Here is an 18,203-nt window from a genome sequence, read left to right as displayed (position 1 = left end):
CACTCACAACGCAGAGATAAAAGGACAGATGGAAATACGGAAGGAAAACGGCACCGCGTGGAGAACCACCTTATAGGTGTGTTTCAGAAACAAACACCAACAACTAGAAAAAGTGCAGGCATTTAGAGCATGTAAAACACTTTAGAAAAACATGAATTACAAAACAAGCAAACAAACAAACCGAAAGACCTGCATGTGTATCAAAAAGGTTCAAGCTCACCATGTTCTAGGAGAAGAAAGGAACACTCCCACCACCTAAACATACCTTTGCTTCCCCAAGTTCTTTATCGGCAGTCTCAAGCACTTCTTCTTTATGTCTTTCCAACTGCTGGGCTAAATGGTCTATTTCAGATAATTCTTGGCAGAGTTTTTCATTCTTGTTACTTAAATTAACTACTTCAGTAGTCACTGTTTCCTTGGTTTCCATAAGCTCTTGTATATGCTTCTCCAAGTCTTTATTTGCTTGCTGAAGAAAGTCAACCTAAGTTCAATTTGTAATGTATAAGAAATATGAAATGGAAAATTATACTAAATACTAAACTTTCAAAAAAATATTTCAAAATACTATATTTTTTAAATGCCAAAAATTAAAACCACAACTATTTTACATTTGCAAACTTACATTGTTTTGATTTGCAAAACTGAAAATGTGTGGTTTGATAAAACCACCCATTTTTGTGTGAACATTTTTCCAACACACATCAAGTTCTAAAAATCTGATGAGAATATCACTACAATGACAGTGTTACTCTAGACTATGCTATCCAATGCAGTGGCCACCAGCCTCCACATGTGGCTACTGAGCACTTCGAATGTGGCTAGTCCAAACTGAGACATGCTATAAAGGTAACACAGACACAAGATTTTGAAGGCTTAGCACAAAAAAAAAATGTCAAATACCTCAACTATATTTTACAAGGTAAATTACATATTGATATAAAATTTCAGCTACATTAAGATACACTATTAAATCAATTTCACCTGTTTCTTTTTACTTTCATAATGTGTCTACTAGAAAATTTTGAGTCACATGTGTGCCTCATAAAATATTTTTTCTATTGGACAGGACTACTGCTGTCAGAACTGCTGCTGACATTGGCGCCTTGCTCTGTTCTGGTTCACCCAGGCAGCACCGGTATGTCTACATTTCTAAAGACAATGTGTCATGCTTTATGGACCTGTTCTTTCACTTTTAGGTCAAAGGCATGGCAGGGAATCTACTATATAAGTAGTTAAAAACTACAAGTTTAATATTTGTATTTATTTTTTAAATCCTCTTTTCTACATTATAAAGAAATAGTCACAAAATTTTTGAAAATAAAGAAAAGTGATAAAGAAGAATATCCTATCACATCAAGATAAACTGTGTTATCATATTTTGGTTTATTTTCTTCCAGTGTTCCCTCTCTCTGAGTTTATATATATATTTTTAAAAAGCAAATTAAAGATCACATTATCTCTATAGTTTATTCTCTTCTTTTAAATATTTAACATTGTAGCGTATATGTTCCTGCCTCATTAAATATTCTTTACAACAGGACTTTTCAATAGTGGCCCTTTTGATTGGGATGCACTAACTCCATCACATTTTCCCCACTGTGCACAATGCTTCAGGGAACCATCCTGTTCCTTCCACAAGCCCGTGGGCCATCGTAAACGTCCAGGAGTGTATACCCTCAGTAAAATAATGATAAAAGTCACTACCTGAATATTTAAATGCGCGATGAGCTTTTCGTTGGATTTATTTCTGCTCTCCAGAGAGAGGATGTCCGAGGACCGGCCGCCGTCCAGTGCAATGGACAGCCGTTCTATCTCCCTTTCTCTTAGCTCGATCTAAAGACATACAATCATGCATCATTTTTAAAAATATAGCTTTGGGTCAAAATGATTAGCACTGAATAAACATTTACTTGACTATACTTCCATTTTCTTATGTTGAACAATGCATATGAGATTAACATTCATATATGTACCCACACGTTTATGAGATTGTGAAATACATATATGGCAGGCAAAAATAAAACACACAGAAAATGTCAACATAGCTTTCATAAGTATTTAAATTGAACAGATTCTTCCTAATTTGGTTTTGGGTTGTTTTTCCTTCTCTAAGACTAGCATATTTATATAAAAACAAACTTGAGTATTGAAACTCAGTCTGAATTATTTCACTGCTTAGTTCAATAAATGTAAAATAAACAAATTTAAAACAAAAGAAAAATGAATTGCAACTGAAACTCAGTATTAAAAAGGATAGAAAGCATGTGTGAATTTAATTATCTATCATTTAGAAAACAACAAATGTATAATCAAAAAGATCACTATGTCAATCATGAATTCATACTTGTTCACATGCAAGAATTTGGAAAAACCCACACACATTCAAGCTTTGGTTTAAAAAACAAAAAAACAAAACTGAAAAAAAAAACCCACCAAGCATTCAATTCACCAATTCTTGACCAGTTTTAGGTATACAAAGATAAATAAAACATGGCACTTGACTTTCAGGAACACAGCTTTACACAGAAAACTAGCAATTAAACCAATAATCACTGTCTAGTATGTTTGTTAATGGTAGAATAAAGGAAATAGGCACATGGCATCAAAGTAGTTAAGGGAATAGTGATCCACTCTTCATGATATGTGTACAACTGTGCAAATTAGTGCAGGTCTTAACAAACAAATTATGCTCAGAGAGGTTATAACTGATGCTGTGAAGACAAGGAAGGATGCTCTGGGTAGCAGCACAGAGCATTGAACAACACGGCATGTTTGAAGGAGTAGAAATGGCGCAGTATGACTGGACTGTAACGTGCAAGAAAATCAATGGTTGGGGATGAGTCTGAAGAATTGCATAGGAACTAATCATGGTAAACACTGAATATTTAGCCAAGGAGAAAGATTACTCTGAACTAAAGGATGAATTTGAAAGAATAAAACCAGAGGTAGGGAAATATACTGTAGGAATGGAGGAGACATGATTAAGGCCTAAAATAAAACAGTGGGATGGGGCAGAGCAGAACTTCTCTTGCTCAGGCAGGAGAAGTGACAGAACTTGGTGAGCAGGGTGTGAAGGACAGAGCATGAGGTCTGGAAAGACTACAGAGTGTTGGCCGGGCAGAAGGTGACGCTACCAAACAGGAGGCACAGCAGGTTTGAGGCAGAAGCCAGGTTCAGTACTAGGCGGATGAGTATGAAGAGCCTCTATAGCCTCTGTCCAAGTGGAAATGGCCAGTATTAAGCTGGACATATGGGTCTGGAGCCCAGGAGAGAGGTTCACGTCTGAAGTAGTTTGGGGGAGGCATCAACATAAGGTAACATGTTAAATCAAGAAAGTGTATGAGACCACCAGGAAAAATGTACAGGGACAGCAGAAAAGGTCAAAGACAGAATCCTGGAACACAGTAATATTTCAGGGAATGGGCAAAGGAAAAAAAAACAGAGAAAAAAATTACAAGGTGTTAAAAAAAAACACCCAAAGAAAATGAAGTCATGAAATGGTTTCAATGAGAAATTATCAATAATGTCAAATAATACATAGTAGATCAGGAAAATAAAGAATAAATGTATTTTTTTTTGGATCTAGCAATTAATGTCACTAGTGTCATTAACCAGACAGATTTACGTAGTGGGGGCCGGGGCGGGACAGGGAGAAGCCAGACTGCAGCAGGCTAAGGAGTGAGCAGGAGGTAGAGAAGTGGAGACCAGAGCAAGACGCCTCAGAGAAGGTGCAATGAGGAGGGAGGAGGAGGCATGAGCAAGCTGGAGAGGTAGTCAGGGGTTTTTTTTAGGGGATGGTAGTAATGACTGTCATAGTACCTTCTCCTGTGACTGTTACGAAGCTTAAAAGAATAATTACATGTGGCCATGTAAGTGTTTGGTAAAGAAAGAACAATCCATTAAAGTAAGGTCTTAAGGAGAAGACAGGAAATGGAACCGAAAACAGAAGCAAGGAAGACTAAACCTTACACTTGAAGAACAGTATCCTACCCATTAGACTTGAGAGCCTGAGTGTGAATCCTGCTACTTTTAAAGGCCCAGATAGGAAGTTGAAACAAGATGACAGCCTGAGGAGGAGGGTATTACAGGTCTGGGAAATAGTTTGAGAAAACAGCAAAATTTAGAATATATGCTGAGAAAAACAGAATTCAAGGGGGAAAAAAGACAGGCAGCAGAGTGAACCTAGCTGAGATTGATAACCATGGCAAATTGGCAGCTTTCATCAGAATAGTCAGACTATTTTCTCCAGATACCTCAGCCATCTCACAGATGGTGAAGACTGGTGGGTTTACGTTCATAAAGTACTTTGAAAAAATGTGATGAAAATGTGATTAAAGGTTAAAAAATACCAATAATATTCAACTCATGTGCATATTTGATATTATAAACATCTCTCTATAAAGTTAGTTTTTTGGCTGACATTACTATTTTTCTTTTAACTTCATTTTTATCCAAATAACCTTCAAAGTACTTTACGAATATGAAAGTTATACCAACACATAAGTTAAATCTATATTTGCATGTGCAAATCACATCACTCCAGAAAAATGCAGAAAATGAAAAATGTGTTACCCAATTTAAACTTCAGCAAGCATATTAAGAAAGGAAGCCTGTAATTACCCAGATCGACATTTAGTCAGGACACCGACAGAAGTGTGGGAGAACAAAGGTCGTGTGGCTGCGACCTGTGTCTGTGTCTACCAAGTCCCCCACCTCTTCCGAAAACTGTGTTGTGAGACACTATTTCTTGTAGGGAAAGAAAACCACAAAAAATATAGCAAGAGGAGTAACTTTCAAAGAGACATTCAAAATGACAAAATTTATAAGTTTAGAGTAACAAAAATTAAAAGACCATCATAAAGCATTGCATACCTTAGTAAAATATCTCCTAGATAAAAAGGGTAATATAGTCATAAAATTGTATTTGAGGAAGTAGATGATTCACCTAAAAAAACCCAACATAACAAAACTAATGAAAAACTACTATTCACCTAAATGAATAATGAAGTGAATAGACTAGAATTGCTCTAAAACCATCTAAGCCATTCGAGCTATTAACTCTAGTAACAAATTGATGAAAAAAGACAAAAGCTGTATAGAAAATTCACTACTAGTAATATCAAATGTAACCACTTCTGTTTATAATGCAAGCACATCCATCTCAATCCTTCCTTTGCAAATAAACAAAAATCCTACCTGTTTGTTATAATCTCTCAGTCCACTTTCCATCACTGCTAATTTTTCTTGTAACTGATGGACTTCCTGTTGAAGTTCTTGAATTCTGAAACACATACATAACTAATGCCAATATACTTTTGTTAAGAAATACAAAATAACAAGAAATAAAACTAGATACATTCTTTTATAAATCCTCTACTTTCTGTTTCTCAATGAGTTATGAAGTGTTGTGCTATGCATAGAGAATATCATCTTGTAAAGTTAATCTCATAGGAACAGCTAAAAAATTGAGTGGTAAAATTGAGTGGTAAATAATTTTAAACTCAGACCTACTTATTGAATTTTGATCCTAAGAACAACTCTTTCAGATGCTGCTGCTAATCGTTAGGTTCAGAAAATTGAGGGTATCCAAAATTCCTAAGATTATTAAGTGAAATAAGGGCCTTACATGGGTTTTCTGATCTTTACTGTCCCTGTATTTTATAATAAACTACCTACCCTATAATCCTAGAAAGAAGAAAAATATCAAGAAATCCTATAATTTCCCAAGTAATTACAGCAAAAACATAGCTACTCTTTTCTGGCGCTTGTTAATTCTAACTGCATCAAGATTTGTCCAAATTACCTGAAATTCTACAATTGCCCAAATGTATTTATATTACATCCAACATTTCCAAGCATTAACATATATTACACAACTACTTTCATACTGGAAAGATAAAGCCTGAGGCCAGGTCTGCTTTTAAGATTTTCCATGGGGTAGACTAAGAGAGGCGGGACACAGCTTGTCGCTGTTATTACTGGAACCAACATTTTCCACTGATCTAGCTTTAGGAGAAGAGTACATACGCAACTGCACTCATATTTATGCACAAATGACTGAATGAAAACACGACATGCACATGCAAATTAAAACAAACAAGATAATCAAGAGACTAATGCCACCTATGATGGTTTGGTAGAAAAGAAAAATGATAAGGAGAAGATAAAGACAGAAAATGATATACATATACAGCCAAAAAACTCCTTAAATAATACCAACACATTGCCTAAGACGTCCTAGATTATAACTGCAATGGAGGAACACAAACTATTCCTCCACTGGGGTAAGGGCAGATAACCACACAAATACAGGTACACAGCATTGTGTGAGGATAACTAAGCCAAGGGATCCTAATGAGTACCTCAACCAAAGTACTTCTTTAGACTGTAATACTAAAATTAGTAAAATGGAAACACTGCCACACATTCTCTGCATACTCAAAATTGAAAGTTATCTGCACTATCTCCAGCAATGTGTTCCATATCGGAAAATGTGTCTCCAGCTGTGACGGCGGAAGCTCTCTTGCTCCTCTGAGCCCCTTGTCCTCCTCTCAGTGGCACTGGTGTATTTCTCTCGTCTCAGCCTCACCACCAGATTGCAAACTTCTCGAAAGTGGCGACAACAGCTTACTCAATTTTATTTTATTTATATTTTTTATTTTTAAAATTTTATTTATTTATCTTTAGAGGGGAAGGGAAGGAGAGAGGGAGAGAACTATCAATGTATGTTTGCCTCTGGTATGTCCCCCGCTGGGAACTGGTCTGCAACCCAGGCATGTGCCCTGACCGGGAATCAAACCGCGATCGTCTGGTTCGCAGGCCCGCGCTCAATCCACTGAGGTACACCAGCCAGGGCTCAATTTTATATCTTGCCCAAAACACTGATATCGTGCCTTTCCTTGAAAGCTTAACAAAGTTTTAATTAAAAAGAAATTTATGCCCTGGCTGGTGTAGCTCAGTGGTCTGAGCGGGGGACCTGCGAACCAAAGGATTGCGGTTCGATTCCCAGTCAGGGCACATGCTTGGGTTGCAGGCCAGTTCCCAGCAGGGAACACATGAGGGCACCATACATTGATATTTCTCTCTCTCTCTCCTTCCCTTTCCCTCTAAAGATAAATAAATAAAATATTTTTTTAAAAAGAATTTCAAAGCCAGTTCCAAATCTATCCATGTCTATTGGCATTTGACATAAATCTGAAGTAAGAGAGTCTTGGAAAATGTAATTTTATTTTGGATGATGAAACTAAATGTCAAAGCAACTCCTACTGAAAGACGTTCTAGATGGCACTGAACTGTTTTAAAGCAAATACAGACAGAACCATTAGGCATGTGATCTATCTGAAATCAAAGCTTCAACACAAGTAACAACATTCTGCTTTCAGAATATATTCAGAAAGTTATAAACCAAGTGCTTGTGCAAAGTTCTCTGCCAGGCACTGGAGATACAGCAATTAAAGAGACAAGAGCCCTACAGTCAAGAAATTTACAATTAATCGAGTGGTCTACTAACTCAAGTCAACAAAAAATTATGTAATGTACCTGTTATCAGCCACTTGTAGGAGGTCTGCAATGTATGGGTCATCTGGCTGAGGAACCGGGTAGGAGGTGACTTCAGAAGGAGGGGCTGGTTCATCGATTTGCATGCGCTGGCGCCTGAAAGCAATATTTCTTTTCTTGCCACCTAAGAGAACAAATGTGTATTTCAAAAAATTAAAAAGAAACAAACCATTGTCTTAGAATTAAATATTCCAGAAGGTTAGCCTTTTTGTTATCAAGTATGTCTCTAGCTCATATTACACATGGATAAGATGTTTTCTCCCCCATATGTAAATACCCGCCCTGATCTTTACATGATGCCTTCCAGGAAACCTCAATGGTTGTCACATGACGCAGGCTTATTTTCTGCATGCTTGGCACGGGCATCCAGATTTAATCTGCTCTTTCAGTAGATAGGGACCAGATAGTGTCAAGATTAAAAGTTGAGTGTACTTTGTGGCGTTTATTACGTGAGCTCAAGAAGCCACACCAACAGAAAACTGTCGAACAGGGAGCTCAGGGCAGTGAGGACTGCCTTAGCACACATGCTCTTTAAGCAATGCCAAAAGAGCAGATACCCGAAATTTTAAGTAGCAAAACTAGCGTATAGTGGAATGTCACCTGTAATATAAAGTCATGCTGTAACATGAATTAGTGGGGAATGTTTTAATTAATTATCCTTAAAAATAGGAGTAATTTCTTTTTATGAATGAATATACCCTGCCTTAGTGCAAACCACATGGATACCTTTTCTAGCATCTAACCAAAATCAGACATGTACTTAAAAAACTCACCAATCCTCATGAAGAACAACATAACCCACAACTCTGTCTTCCTTAGAATCTTAACAAATTTGATATACTCTTATCTCTCATTTTCAAGATGAAGCAACTGACTCAAAAGTATTTAAATGACCTGCTAGTACTTATACACCTATACAGGACAAACCATATTCTTTGTCCCTTATGTACTGATTTTCTTCCTTGGTTGCTCCTCAGTTTTCTTCAATAAACTTCTTCTTCCATCAGTCCCTTAAATACAAACTTCTCTAGCGTCTTTGGTTCTCCTCTCTTCCCAGACTACACAATCTCATTAGATAATTCCCACCACATCCATAGCTTTAATTTCTAAGATACTCCAATGACTCCCAACTTGAATCTCCATCTGGGACTGCACTTTTATGAGCAGATCTACATAACCCACTATACTAGAAATCTCAATGTCAATGTCCCATGTAACTCCCTCAACACATGCAAAAGTGGACTTCTGCTCCACCTCCACATTCTCTATCTTAAGAAATAGTACCATCATCTACCCACAGGTCATGCACAATGGAAATCTGAGAATCCCTCTCACCGGCTAAGCCTACCACATTTAGTTACTATCCAGAGACCACACCTCCTGAATCTCTCTTGAATCTGTCCCATTCTTTTCTCAGGAAACCAGATTACCCTCTTTTTTTCTCAACCTTCTAGTTACTTCTAAGATCTTCCTACTTTTCCCTGTCTTTTCTGCCTTGGGCTCACAGTCCACGTCTCCAACTCATTTCCTGCCACCTTGAACTCCACTGATTCTCCACCAAATCTGTCAACTCTGAGCTTCCTCTCCATGCAGCCTCAAGCACACAACACAATTGTGCCACTTACAACTATGCTAACATGTAGATCTTCAACTCCCTTCTGACCACGACCTTCATCTGACGAAATTACTACTGGTCCACACCACACTCTTTAATCTCTGTCTCTACCCGGTCTCGTTATCCAACACCTTCCTATGCCTCAGTTACTTCTATAATCTTGATCCCATGGTTCATACATCTCAATGATCTTGTCACTAGTTTTGGACATTCTTCCAACCTCACTCCTAGACAACCATCAACTTGGATATGCCCCATCATTTCTTATCTCTTCCTTGAACTACTGAGCATAAAACTAAAACTTCTTATATCTAAGAAGTTATTATTATATAGGTTTCTAAGCACAGGTAAGAAGTACCACGGGGATGTTCAGAAATAAATGGAAAAGTTTATGTGACTATCCAACTGTATCTTTTCATATACTAAAGTCCAAGCATGAATTACCAAGGTCCTATTCCAGTCAATAGCTGAAATGTCTCTAAAAGATTTGATGTATGTAATTTGTTTGGAGAAGAAAGAGACTTACCTGGAGTTTGTACAACAGCATGCAAATTCTTCTCTTGAAGTTGTTGAATTTTTTCATTCTTAGCTTTGCTCTCTTTCTCCACAAGTTTGAGTTTGTGAACATATTGGTTGTTTAGAAATTTCAGATCAGCTGTTTCACGTGCACACTTCTTCAATGTAGTTTTCAACTCTTGAAAGATTCAAAGACTATTTTACAGATCAAGAAATCTATAAAATTCCTCCAGTTCACAAAATACAAAAAGTCATCAATTTGAAAAGCTCTACCTGATTCTTATGCATGCTTTGTTTGAAAGGCTGATGCCTTTTCTAACACTATCAACAATACTGCAAATAGTCATTAAGCACAAAAGGGAATTATGTTTTTCTTCTGCTGTATGAGCTTACTCTAAACCATCACTTCTGATCCAGTAAATTGGGTATGAAGCTAAGAAATCAGAATTCGTGCCAGGTTTTGGACAGGGCTTTCAACTAAATAAGAAGAATTTGTAATTCATAAAATATAGCCATATAATTACCCTTTTCCCAGTACTTTTGAAAATCAATTTATTGTACCTTCTAGCTCAAACTTGGAGTATTAAAGAATCAGAATGATATATGTCTTTTAACTGACTTAATCCTATTTTCAGTACAGGAAAAACAAAAGTTGTTTCAAGAATAGTCCCTCAGTTCCAGCATTTAACCTGTTCTATAGCAATTGTAAATCTAAAAACTTAATCCAGATACAGTACAGACAAATACAGATATATAATGAAAATTTATTTTACTTCTCAGGAAATGTTCTTGCTGTTAGCAAGAAGATTATCACATTTTTAAATCAAGTTTTAAAATTAAACTAGCCTTTCCTACATATAAAATGAAAAGGGCAAAAATGTGGCATTACAAAAATCACAAAATTTTACCTTTAATGTCCTGGGCTGATTGTTCTCGCAGTTTCATTAATTCCAGATATAATTCATTATTTTCCCTGCTCAACCTCGTATTTTCAAGTTTATAAGGTTCCAAGACAAAATCAAAATTGGCACTTTCTTTTTCAGCTTTCACAGCAGATAATTTTGATTTCCGAAGACTTTCTGTTGTATGAACTAGGTCACTAGAATTAAAGAAGAGAAAATGTAAACACAAGGAAACATTCTACTGGCTTTCTAATAACTAAAAATATAATTATAAAAGGCTTCTATATGTTAATGCTAAGTCAACCCAGATCTAAAAACAAACACTAGCAGACTTTCAAGATACCAGGAAGTATTAAAAAAATTTCTCAAAACAAGATCTGATTGAAAGTTATACATTATGTACTCATAGTTAGAATCATCTTGAATCTCCCCTCTCAAGTCACCAGATCCTACGGAATCTGTGAAACTTATTTGTTCATTCAGCAAACATCTGACTGACTGTTATATGCCAAGTGCCAGGTACGCAATAAATAAAAATTAGTTCCTTACTTTGAAGAACACAGATAGGTGGAATATTTGCTCCAACAATATTTATTGAATAGAAGACACAGTAAAGAATCCACTGTCATTGCGGAGCTGATATTCTACTGACAATTTGTCAGAAAGTTGTAATAGTATGTGATAAACTCAACAAATATTTGTTCATCCTGTCCTAGGTACAGCAGTGATACAGTTAACCTCTAGTCTCGTGGAGTTTGAATTCTAAATGGAAGTCAATAGGAAGTTTCCAATAATGATAAGAAGTTAACACAGATGGGACGAGAGTCCTAGGACCATATAGCTAACCAAGCACCCGGGCAACGGGAGAGCAGAAAGGAACTTCACTGGCAGACAGAACCGTGTGTGGAGAGACCAGCGGTAAGAGTGGACACGTGTTCAGGGGGCTGCAAGTGCTCCATACATGGGAGATGAGGCTGCAGGGACTACGTCAGGAAGGGCTTTGAGGGCCACACTGAAGACCACAGAATATTTTCCATCCATTCTCTTTCCTATCATTATTTCTTATAGTCCTATTGCAGTGATTTTTAACCTTTTTCATCTCATGGGCCACATTAACTAATTATTAAAATTCTTCAGCATAGCAAAAAATATATTTTTTGCCAATCTCAAAAAAAGTAGGTATAATTTTGATTCAGTCACACCAGATTACTATTACTGCATTGGCTGCTGTCATTTTTTAAATTTAACAATCTAAGGGAAAAGAGGTCAGTGCCTCTGACTAGATAGTCAGATACTGCATTTTTTAAAAAAGATTTCATTTATTTATTTTTAGACAGAGGAGAAGGGAGAGAGGAAAAGAGGGAGAGAACTATCAATGCTCAAGACAAACATCCATCAGTTGCCTCTCACACATCCCCAACTAGGGACCTGGCCCACAACCCAGGCATGTGCCCTGATTGAGAATTGAACCAGCAACCTTTCAGTTTGTGGGACAATGCCCAACCCACTGAGCTACACCAGTCAGGGCTGGTATTGCAGGTTTTAAAAACTCTTGTAGCACACTTTTAAAAATCGTTGTCCTACTGCAACAGCTCCCTGAGCAATTTCCCTGCTCCAGTCTCAAACCACAGTAATAGAGCTCACATGGAAAAGAAAATCATAAAGGATCTTTCAGTTAAGGTAACATATAACAGCTAAAGAAATGACTATCCATATGTTAGAGAACCATTAATGTAATAGTAATTAAAGACCAGTGAGTGAGGCAGACACAGAACCCCCAATTACATCAGAAAATCACATTAAAAAACGTGTAATTCTGTTCACAGGGAAAACCCTCAGAAAGGTGTACTCTGGATGGTACTGTGAATGTGACCCCTCAATGTGCAGGCCCTGAACTGATGACGAAGGAATAAAATCTAAGATGAACAGATAAGCTTCAGATGATTTAAGGGCTTTCTGAAAACCTACCCATTGCCTTACTAAAGTATGAAGTTCAGTCAGAAACCAGGTAGGTTGGATTAAGGATCATACAGGTTTAGAACTATAGTCTCATCTTTACCTGAAAAGTTTTTCTACCAGAGGTAAACATTCCACTGTCAGAGTCTGGCGGTATCCCAGCTGATCCAGTCTTTTTCTAATATTAATATACTTTCTTTCTGCAGCTGTCGTCATCTTGTCTTCCAAATCCAGTTTTACTCACTTCCAAAAATTAAAGTCCTAAAAGAGTGAGACATCCTTCTATTATTATAGCTATTATTATTATTATTATTATTATTATTTAGAGATTTTATTTATTTATTTTTAAACAGAGGGGAAGGGAAAAAACACCCATCTTGCCTCTCATACCCGCCGAACTAGGGGAAATGTCCTGCAACCCAGACTCGTGTCCCGACCGGGAATTGAACTGGCGACCTTTGGGCTTGCAGGATGACACCCAACCCGCTGAACTGCACTGGTCAGGGCTATAGCTATTATTATTTCATGATAAGAAGAAAAGATTCTTTTAATAGGAAGCAATTATTTTCCTTCTCTTTAGGTAGGCAGACTTTAGGAATATTTAGATTGACTTAAATAGAGTACTTATGATATTCTTATTGCTGCATTAAAATGAGTATCTGTTCATTAAACTATCTGTAAAAGTGAAAACAATAACATTTCTAGAAGAAAATATTTTCCCGAGCCTGAGGTAGGCAGAGAACCCTTGGAGAAGTCTCTTTAGAAAGCACTAAACATAAAAGAAAAACTTGAAAAATTGGACTTCATTAAATTAAAAATGTTTGCTCATCTAAATATTCCATTAAGAAAACAAAAGGCAAACAAAAGTGGGAGGAAATGTTCATTACATCTAACAAAGGATTTGTATAAGGAATATATAAAGAACTCTTGCAAATTCAACTCTTAATAAGACAAATAGCCTTGTAAGAAAATGGGCTAAAGACTTGAATAGGCACCTTGCAAAAGATACATGAATGGCAACAATCATATGAAAATGTGCTTAACACCATTAGTCATCAAAGAAATACAAACTAAAACCACGGATGAGGTACAATTTCACCCATACTAGAATGGCCATAATTAAAGGTACAGCACCAAAGGTGGTCAAGGATTTGGAGCAATTGGCATCCTCACACTGTTAACTAGACTGTAAAATTAGTAGAAAATATCTGGCAATTTCCTATAAGTTAAACATACCCCTACTAGATAACTCTGTAATTCTACTCCTGGGTATTTATTCAAGGAAATAAAAATAAACATGTACAAAGAGACTCTACAAGAATATTCATAGCAGCTTTATTCATAATGGCCCAAACTGGAAACAAACTATATATCCATCAACAGCAGGTCAAATAAACTGTGATATATTTATACAATGTAACAATGCCCAGAAATAAAAGCAAAGGAACTACACATACATATTAACCACACAGATGAATCTGAATGACATTATCTAGCAATAGAAGTCACCCATGCACACTGTATAATTCCATTTATAAAAAGTTCAAGAATAAGCAAAATTAAACTATGTAGACAGAAATTATAACAGCAAGTAGCCTGGGGGTGTGGATGGGTGCAGATTGACTGGAAGGGTCAAGAGGGAACTTTCTGGGGTGAAAATATTATATTGATTGGGGTAGAGGTTGCGCGAGTGTGCATTATTTACCAAAGCTTTTCAATTAAGTACACTTAAGATGGGTTTCACATGTAAATTCTACTTCAATTATAAAAAGCACAAACACATAAGTGTCTCTATACATTTTATGCTTGTTTTTGAAAATATTTGTTTTCTATCAATCTGCCCTAAAATGTAGTTATCCAAAGATCGCTTCTTTAGAAACTTTGCTCTTTTCTAACCTTTGCCAGGAAAATATAGTCCTAGTACTCTAACCCAAATAAAAACTTTTACGTCTCTACTGTTCTTCATGATTTATAAACTGTGAATACATGAAAAATTCGATCCTCACAACTTCTGGGTCAGGCAGAAGAGGTCAAAGACGACCTCCCTATTCAAAGAGGAAAGACGGACCCCCAAGAGAGTAACTTTCCCGAACCACAGGGCCAGGTGGGCAGTCAGGTCTCTCGAGTCCTGTCCAGAAACTCTGGTTTCTGTCCACCTCGACTTACCCAATCACATGTACCTGTCCTTGATTACTCCATTCTACCAATCTGTCAATGTGCCTTTTTCCACTCTCCCTAACCTCTTCTTCTGAGTGGTGTCCCTTTGGACTTTCTAGGTTCCTTCCACAAAAGGAGGCTGACTGATGCACGGTGTTTGAGAAAAAATCCTGGAGATGTCAGAGATACACCTGTCAAACCAAGAACTAGCAGGCCTTCACCACTCAAACATTTCCTCTCTTTGTCTGGTACCAACTTTGGTTACTCAGAAATAATACTTTCTCACATCCTGGAGAGGGGAGCAGGGAAAGGAAGGGAGAGAGGGGGAGAAAGAGAGAAAGAGAATGAATGTGAATTAAAAAATCATCAACAAAGAACAGATGAAAAAGATTACAAATATTCTCCCACGGACAAAAACGCATGTATTAGACATTCCTCCTCCATGGGGCTACTGTCTGCATCCCCTGCCCTGATTCCATTATCCAACATTGTGGCTAAACTGAATGTTTCTAGCAAAGCAACTCAAAACGTTAGGTTTGGTGTCCCCCACAATACGCAGATGCGTTTGGAACTATCCACCTGCTTAACTGGGCGGGGGGGTGACGTCTGAAAACTGGTACGGCTTATTTTACTAAATCTCCTGTGTGTATGTACGCACAGGGGCTAAGTCAAACCAAAACACAGCTTTAAGTGAGACAGTCTCGGCGTCCTTCCTTCCTTAAAATAGTTGAGACTGGAAGATAGAGAAGATGTATTCCAAGTTGTGGGACGAAGATGAACAAATAGCCTTCGTCCTCAACTCTGCGGCATTTCTGTGTTTACAAACAGCAAGTGTGATTCTTAAAGGAAGAGGGCATTTTAACTTAAATCGACTCATCCGTCGGTACTGGCAGATCTGCGAGAACAGCACTGATGCCAATGGAGAGTCAGACTGGAGGCAAATCGGGAGCCGCAGCAGCCCCAGGATGAGCTCGGGACGCAGCTTACGGTCCGGGTTGAACGGAAGGAGTGTCCGAACCGGAGCCTGCGGTACTCTCTCCGCCCCGCCCTGCCCTGCCCCACTTCCCCTCGCGGCCGCGCGGCCTAGCTCCAGGCAGCGCCCAGGTCCGGCCCGCAGGGACCGCCCCGGAGGCGAAGGCCGCGCCGCCCCCCCGCCAGGTCCTACAGCAACCACCCCGCACCCCGCGGCTGCCCTCACCCGCAGCTCCGGCCGCCGCTCCCTCCTCCTGCTGTCGCATCGCCCTCGAGCCTGCCTTCCTCCTTGGCTGCTTCCGCTCCAAACACCGGCTCCGGCGCTGGGACAGTTTGAAAATGGCGCCGAGAGGGGATCCCTGCCGGTGCGCAGGAGGCGCCGCCGTTGCCTCGGTAACGGGAGCGGTTGACCTGGCAGCGCGCGGCGAGAGCGCGCTCGGCGGCGAAGGCGGCAGCGACCGCGGTGACTGCGCGGCTGGTGAAGCAGGACACGAGTGCCCGGAAACGGGTCGGCCGGGGCGGTGCGAGGCCACGGCGCCCCCAGGCGGCCAGCAGACCCAGAAAGTCAGGGGATGTCAGAGATGGCATCCGCCTCTGGGCTTGATGCGGGCTTAAAATGGGGCCCCAACCCGGTTCCTGCATAGGATTAACCTTCACGGGCAAGGCGGATACCTACTCACCAGGTAAACTCCAGTTTAAAAGTCACGTCTTTGCAGCTTTCCCCGACAGCCGTCCAATACAACCTTTGCTCCCACACCCATAGAGTCCCCCATTGGGGGATGGATCCCAATGGGAATCCTTACACAGCCAGCCCTCACTTAGCCTGTTGACTTTAAGCAAAAGGTTGTATAACAAAACCAATGCATCATGGGCTAATTGATAGAACAAAAATTAATTAAGTTCCTACTGCATATTTCTGGTCACAAAAACATCGCCAAACATATAAAGACTCCAAACACCTCTAATATTAAACATTAAAATAATTGTGATCTATACATAAATTTAAGAAAGAGTAATTAAAATAAGTAACAATTATTTTCCAACCTGCTTATTCCCGTTCTGGGCATTTGGTGGCTAGAGCCTATTCCTGCAGCTGAGGGCACAAGATGGGAACCCACTCTGAACAGGACGCCCTTCCCGTCCAGGGTGCACCCACACCCACACCGACACCCACTCAGACAGGGACAATTTAGACACCCCAAGTAACCCAAATTGCACATCTTTGGGGTGTAGGAGGAAACCAGAGATGCAGAGAAAGCCCACACAGATGAGGGGAGAACAAATTACACAGACAGTGGCCCCCGCCAGGATTTTTTTCTCATTAATATAACAAAAGGATCTTTAATAAAATGTTATTGAAGGACCTGCTGTATTATAGAATTCATCTAATTAAAAAACATAATTATTTGTTTCTATAGCTTTCCCTGATGCCCCCAATTGTGAATTTTTTTAGTTAGGGATTATCTTACTCAGCTATGTTTCTCTAGCACTGACCACATTAAGCAATTAAGCACTTGTGAATGAAATTAAATTAAAATAATCTGGTTTTAAAGAACCTGCTCACATAAGGAAGGCACATAGTCAAACCCTAAAATTCTATTTCTCTCCTGAGATCTACATGATGAGAGAGGAACTCAATTGCTCTCTATTTATTACTTTCCCAAGTAGGCCTTCCATTCTGAAAGTGTAGTTCCTCTTTGTCTATCATGCAACTGCGTTAAAGTTGTGAATCATTTTGTAGATATTCATATATTGCTTTACCACTTCTGCTTTGTGTGCCTTGTCTCTTTTCCTGCCTGCCTTAATGAGCTGTTCCATGGAATTTCAAGACCATGAGTTAGTTTCTGTACATGGCTTTTGTAGTCTTGGAACACGTACAATTATTTTCTGCGGACTGAGCAACAATTATTTTTAAAACAGGGAGCCATAAACAAATTAATATAGTAGGAAAATGGCTATACAACAGCCATCCAGTCTCGGGAACTTTTCGGCTTCCCTTTGCCATAAATACAAAGCACTCAGACGATGCACAGTTCTGGAGGCCGGCAGTCTGCCGTTGAGGAGGCGTCATCAGGACCACACTGCGTCTAGAGGCTCTCGGGAGGAGTCCTTGCTTGCTTTTTCCAGTTCCTAGTCGGCATTCCTGGCTTCCTCGGCTTGTGACCACATCAGTCCAGTCTCTGCCTCTGTCTCCACACTGACTTCTCCTCTGTATCTGTCAAATCTCCTCTGTGTCTCTTGTATATGGACACTTGTCATTGGAGTTAGAGTCCACTGGGATAATCCAGATGATCTCTTCAATTCTAGGTCCTTAATTATATCTGCAAAGATTCATTTTTCCAAATAAGGTAACATTGGATGATTCCGGGGATTAGGATATAGACAAATCTCTTGGAGGGGCTACTATTCAACATGCCACACTCCCCTAGTTCGTGACATTTTTATTTAGTAGGGGTGAGCAGGGAGACGAGACCATGTTACATATCCTACAGAGCCTTACACTTGCATAAAAGTTTTTCATTTTCCGT

The 18,203-nt window shown here is 38.9% G+C and overlaps 1 protein-coding gene across 3 annotated transcripts in view; it reads right to left on the bottom strand.

Annotated features, from left to right (window-relative positions):
- Positions 1 to 16,158, bottom strand: part of CEP135 (centrosomal protein 135) — a 59,745-nt gene extending 43,587 nt beyond the window's left edge. Inside the window, exons 1-9 of one of the 3 annotated variants that reach the window (XM_053654993.1) lie at positions 15,902 to 16,158; positions 14,893 to 14,992; positions 12,650 to 12,807; positions 10,597 to 10,787; positions 9,699 to 9,866; positions 7,540 to 7,681; positions 5,197 to 5,281; positions 1,705 to 1,833; positions 266 to 481 (exon numbers count right to left, since the gene is read on the bottom strand). In XM_053654993.1, coding sequence (XP_053510968.1) covers positions 266 to 481; positions 1,705 to 1,833; positions 5,197 to 5,281; positions 7,540 to 7,681; positions 9,699 to 9,866; positions 10,597 to 10,787; positions 12,650 to 12,762 — 1,044 coding nt within the window. In that variant the 5' untranslated portion in view covers positions 12,763 to 12,807; positions 14,893 to 14,992; positions 15,902 to 16,158. The other 2 variants (XM_037162276.2, XM_053654994.1) reach the window with 2 other exon arrangements.
- Between the last annotated feature and the right edge of the window lie 2,045 nt (positions 16,159 to 18,203).

This window comes from Artibeus jamaicensis, unplaced genomic scaffold (assembly GCF_021234435.1).
Source record: "Artibeus jamaicensis isolate MK-2021 breed Jamaican fruit bat unplaced genomic scaffold, CSHL_Jam_final contig_889, whole genome shotgun sequence".
Lineage (NCBI taxonomy): Eukaryota > Metazoa > Chordata > Mammalia > Chiroptera > Phyllostomidae > Artibeus > Artibeus jamaicensis.
This window is presented reverse-complemented; position numbering and strand designations above follow the sequence as displayed.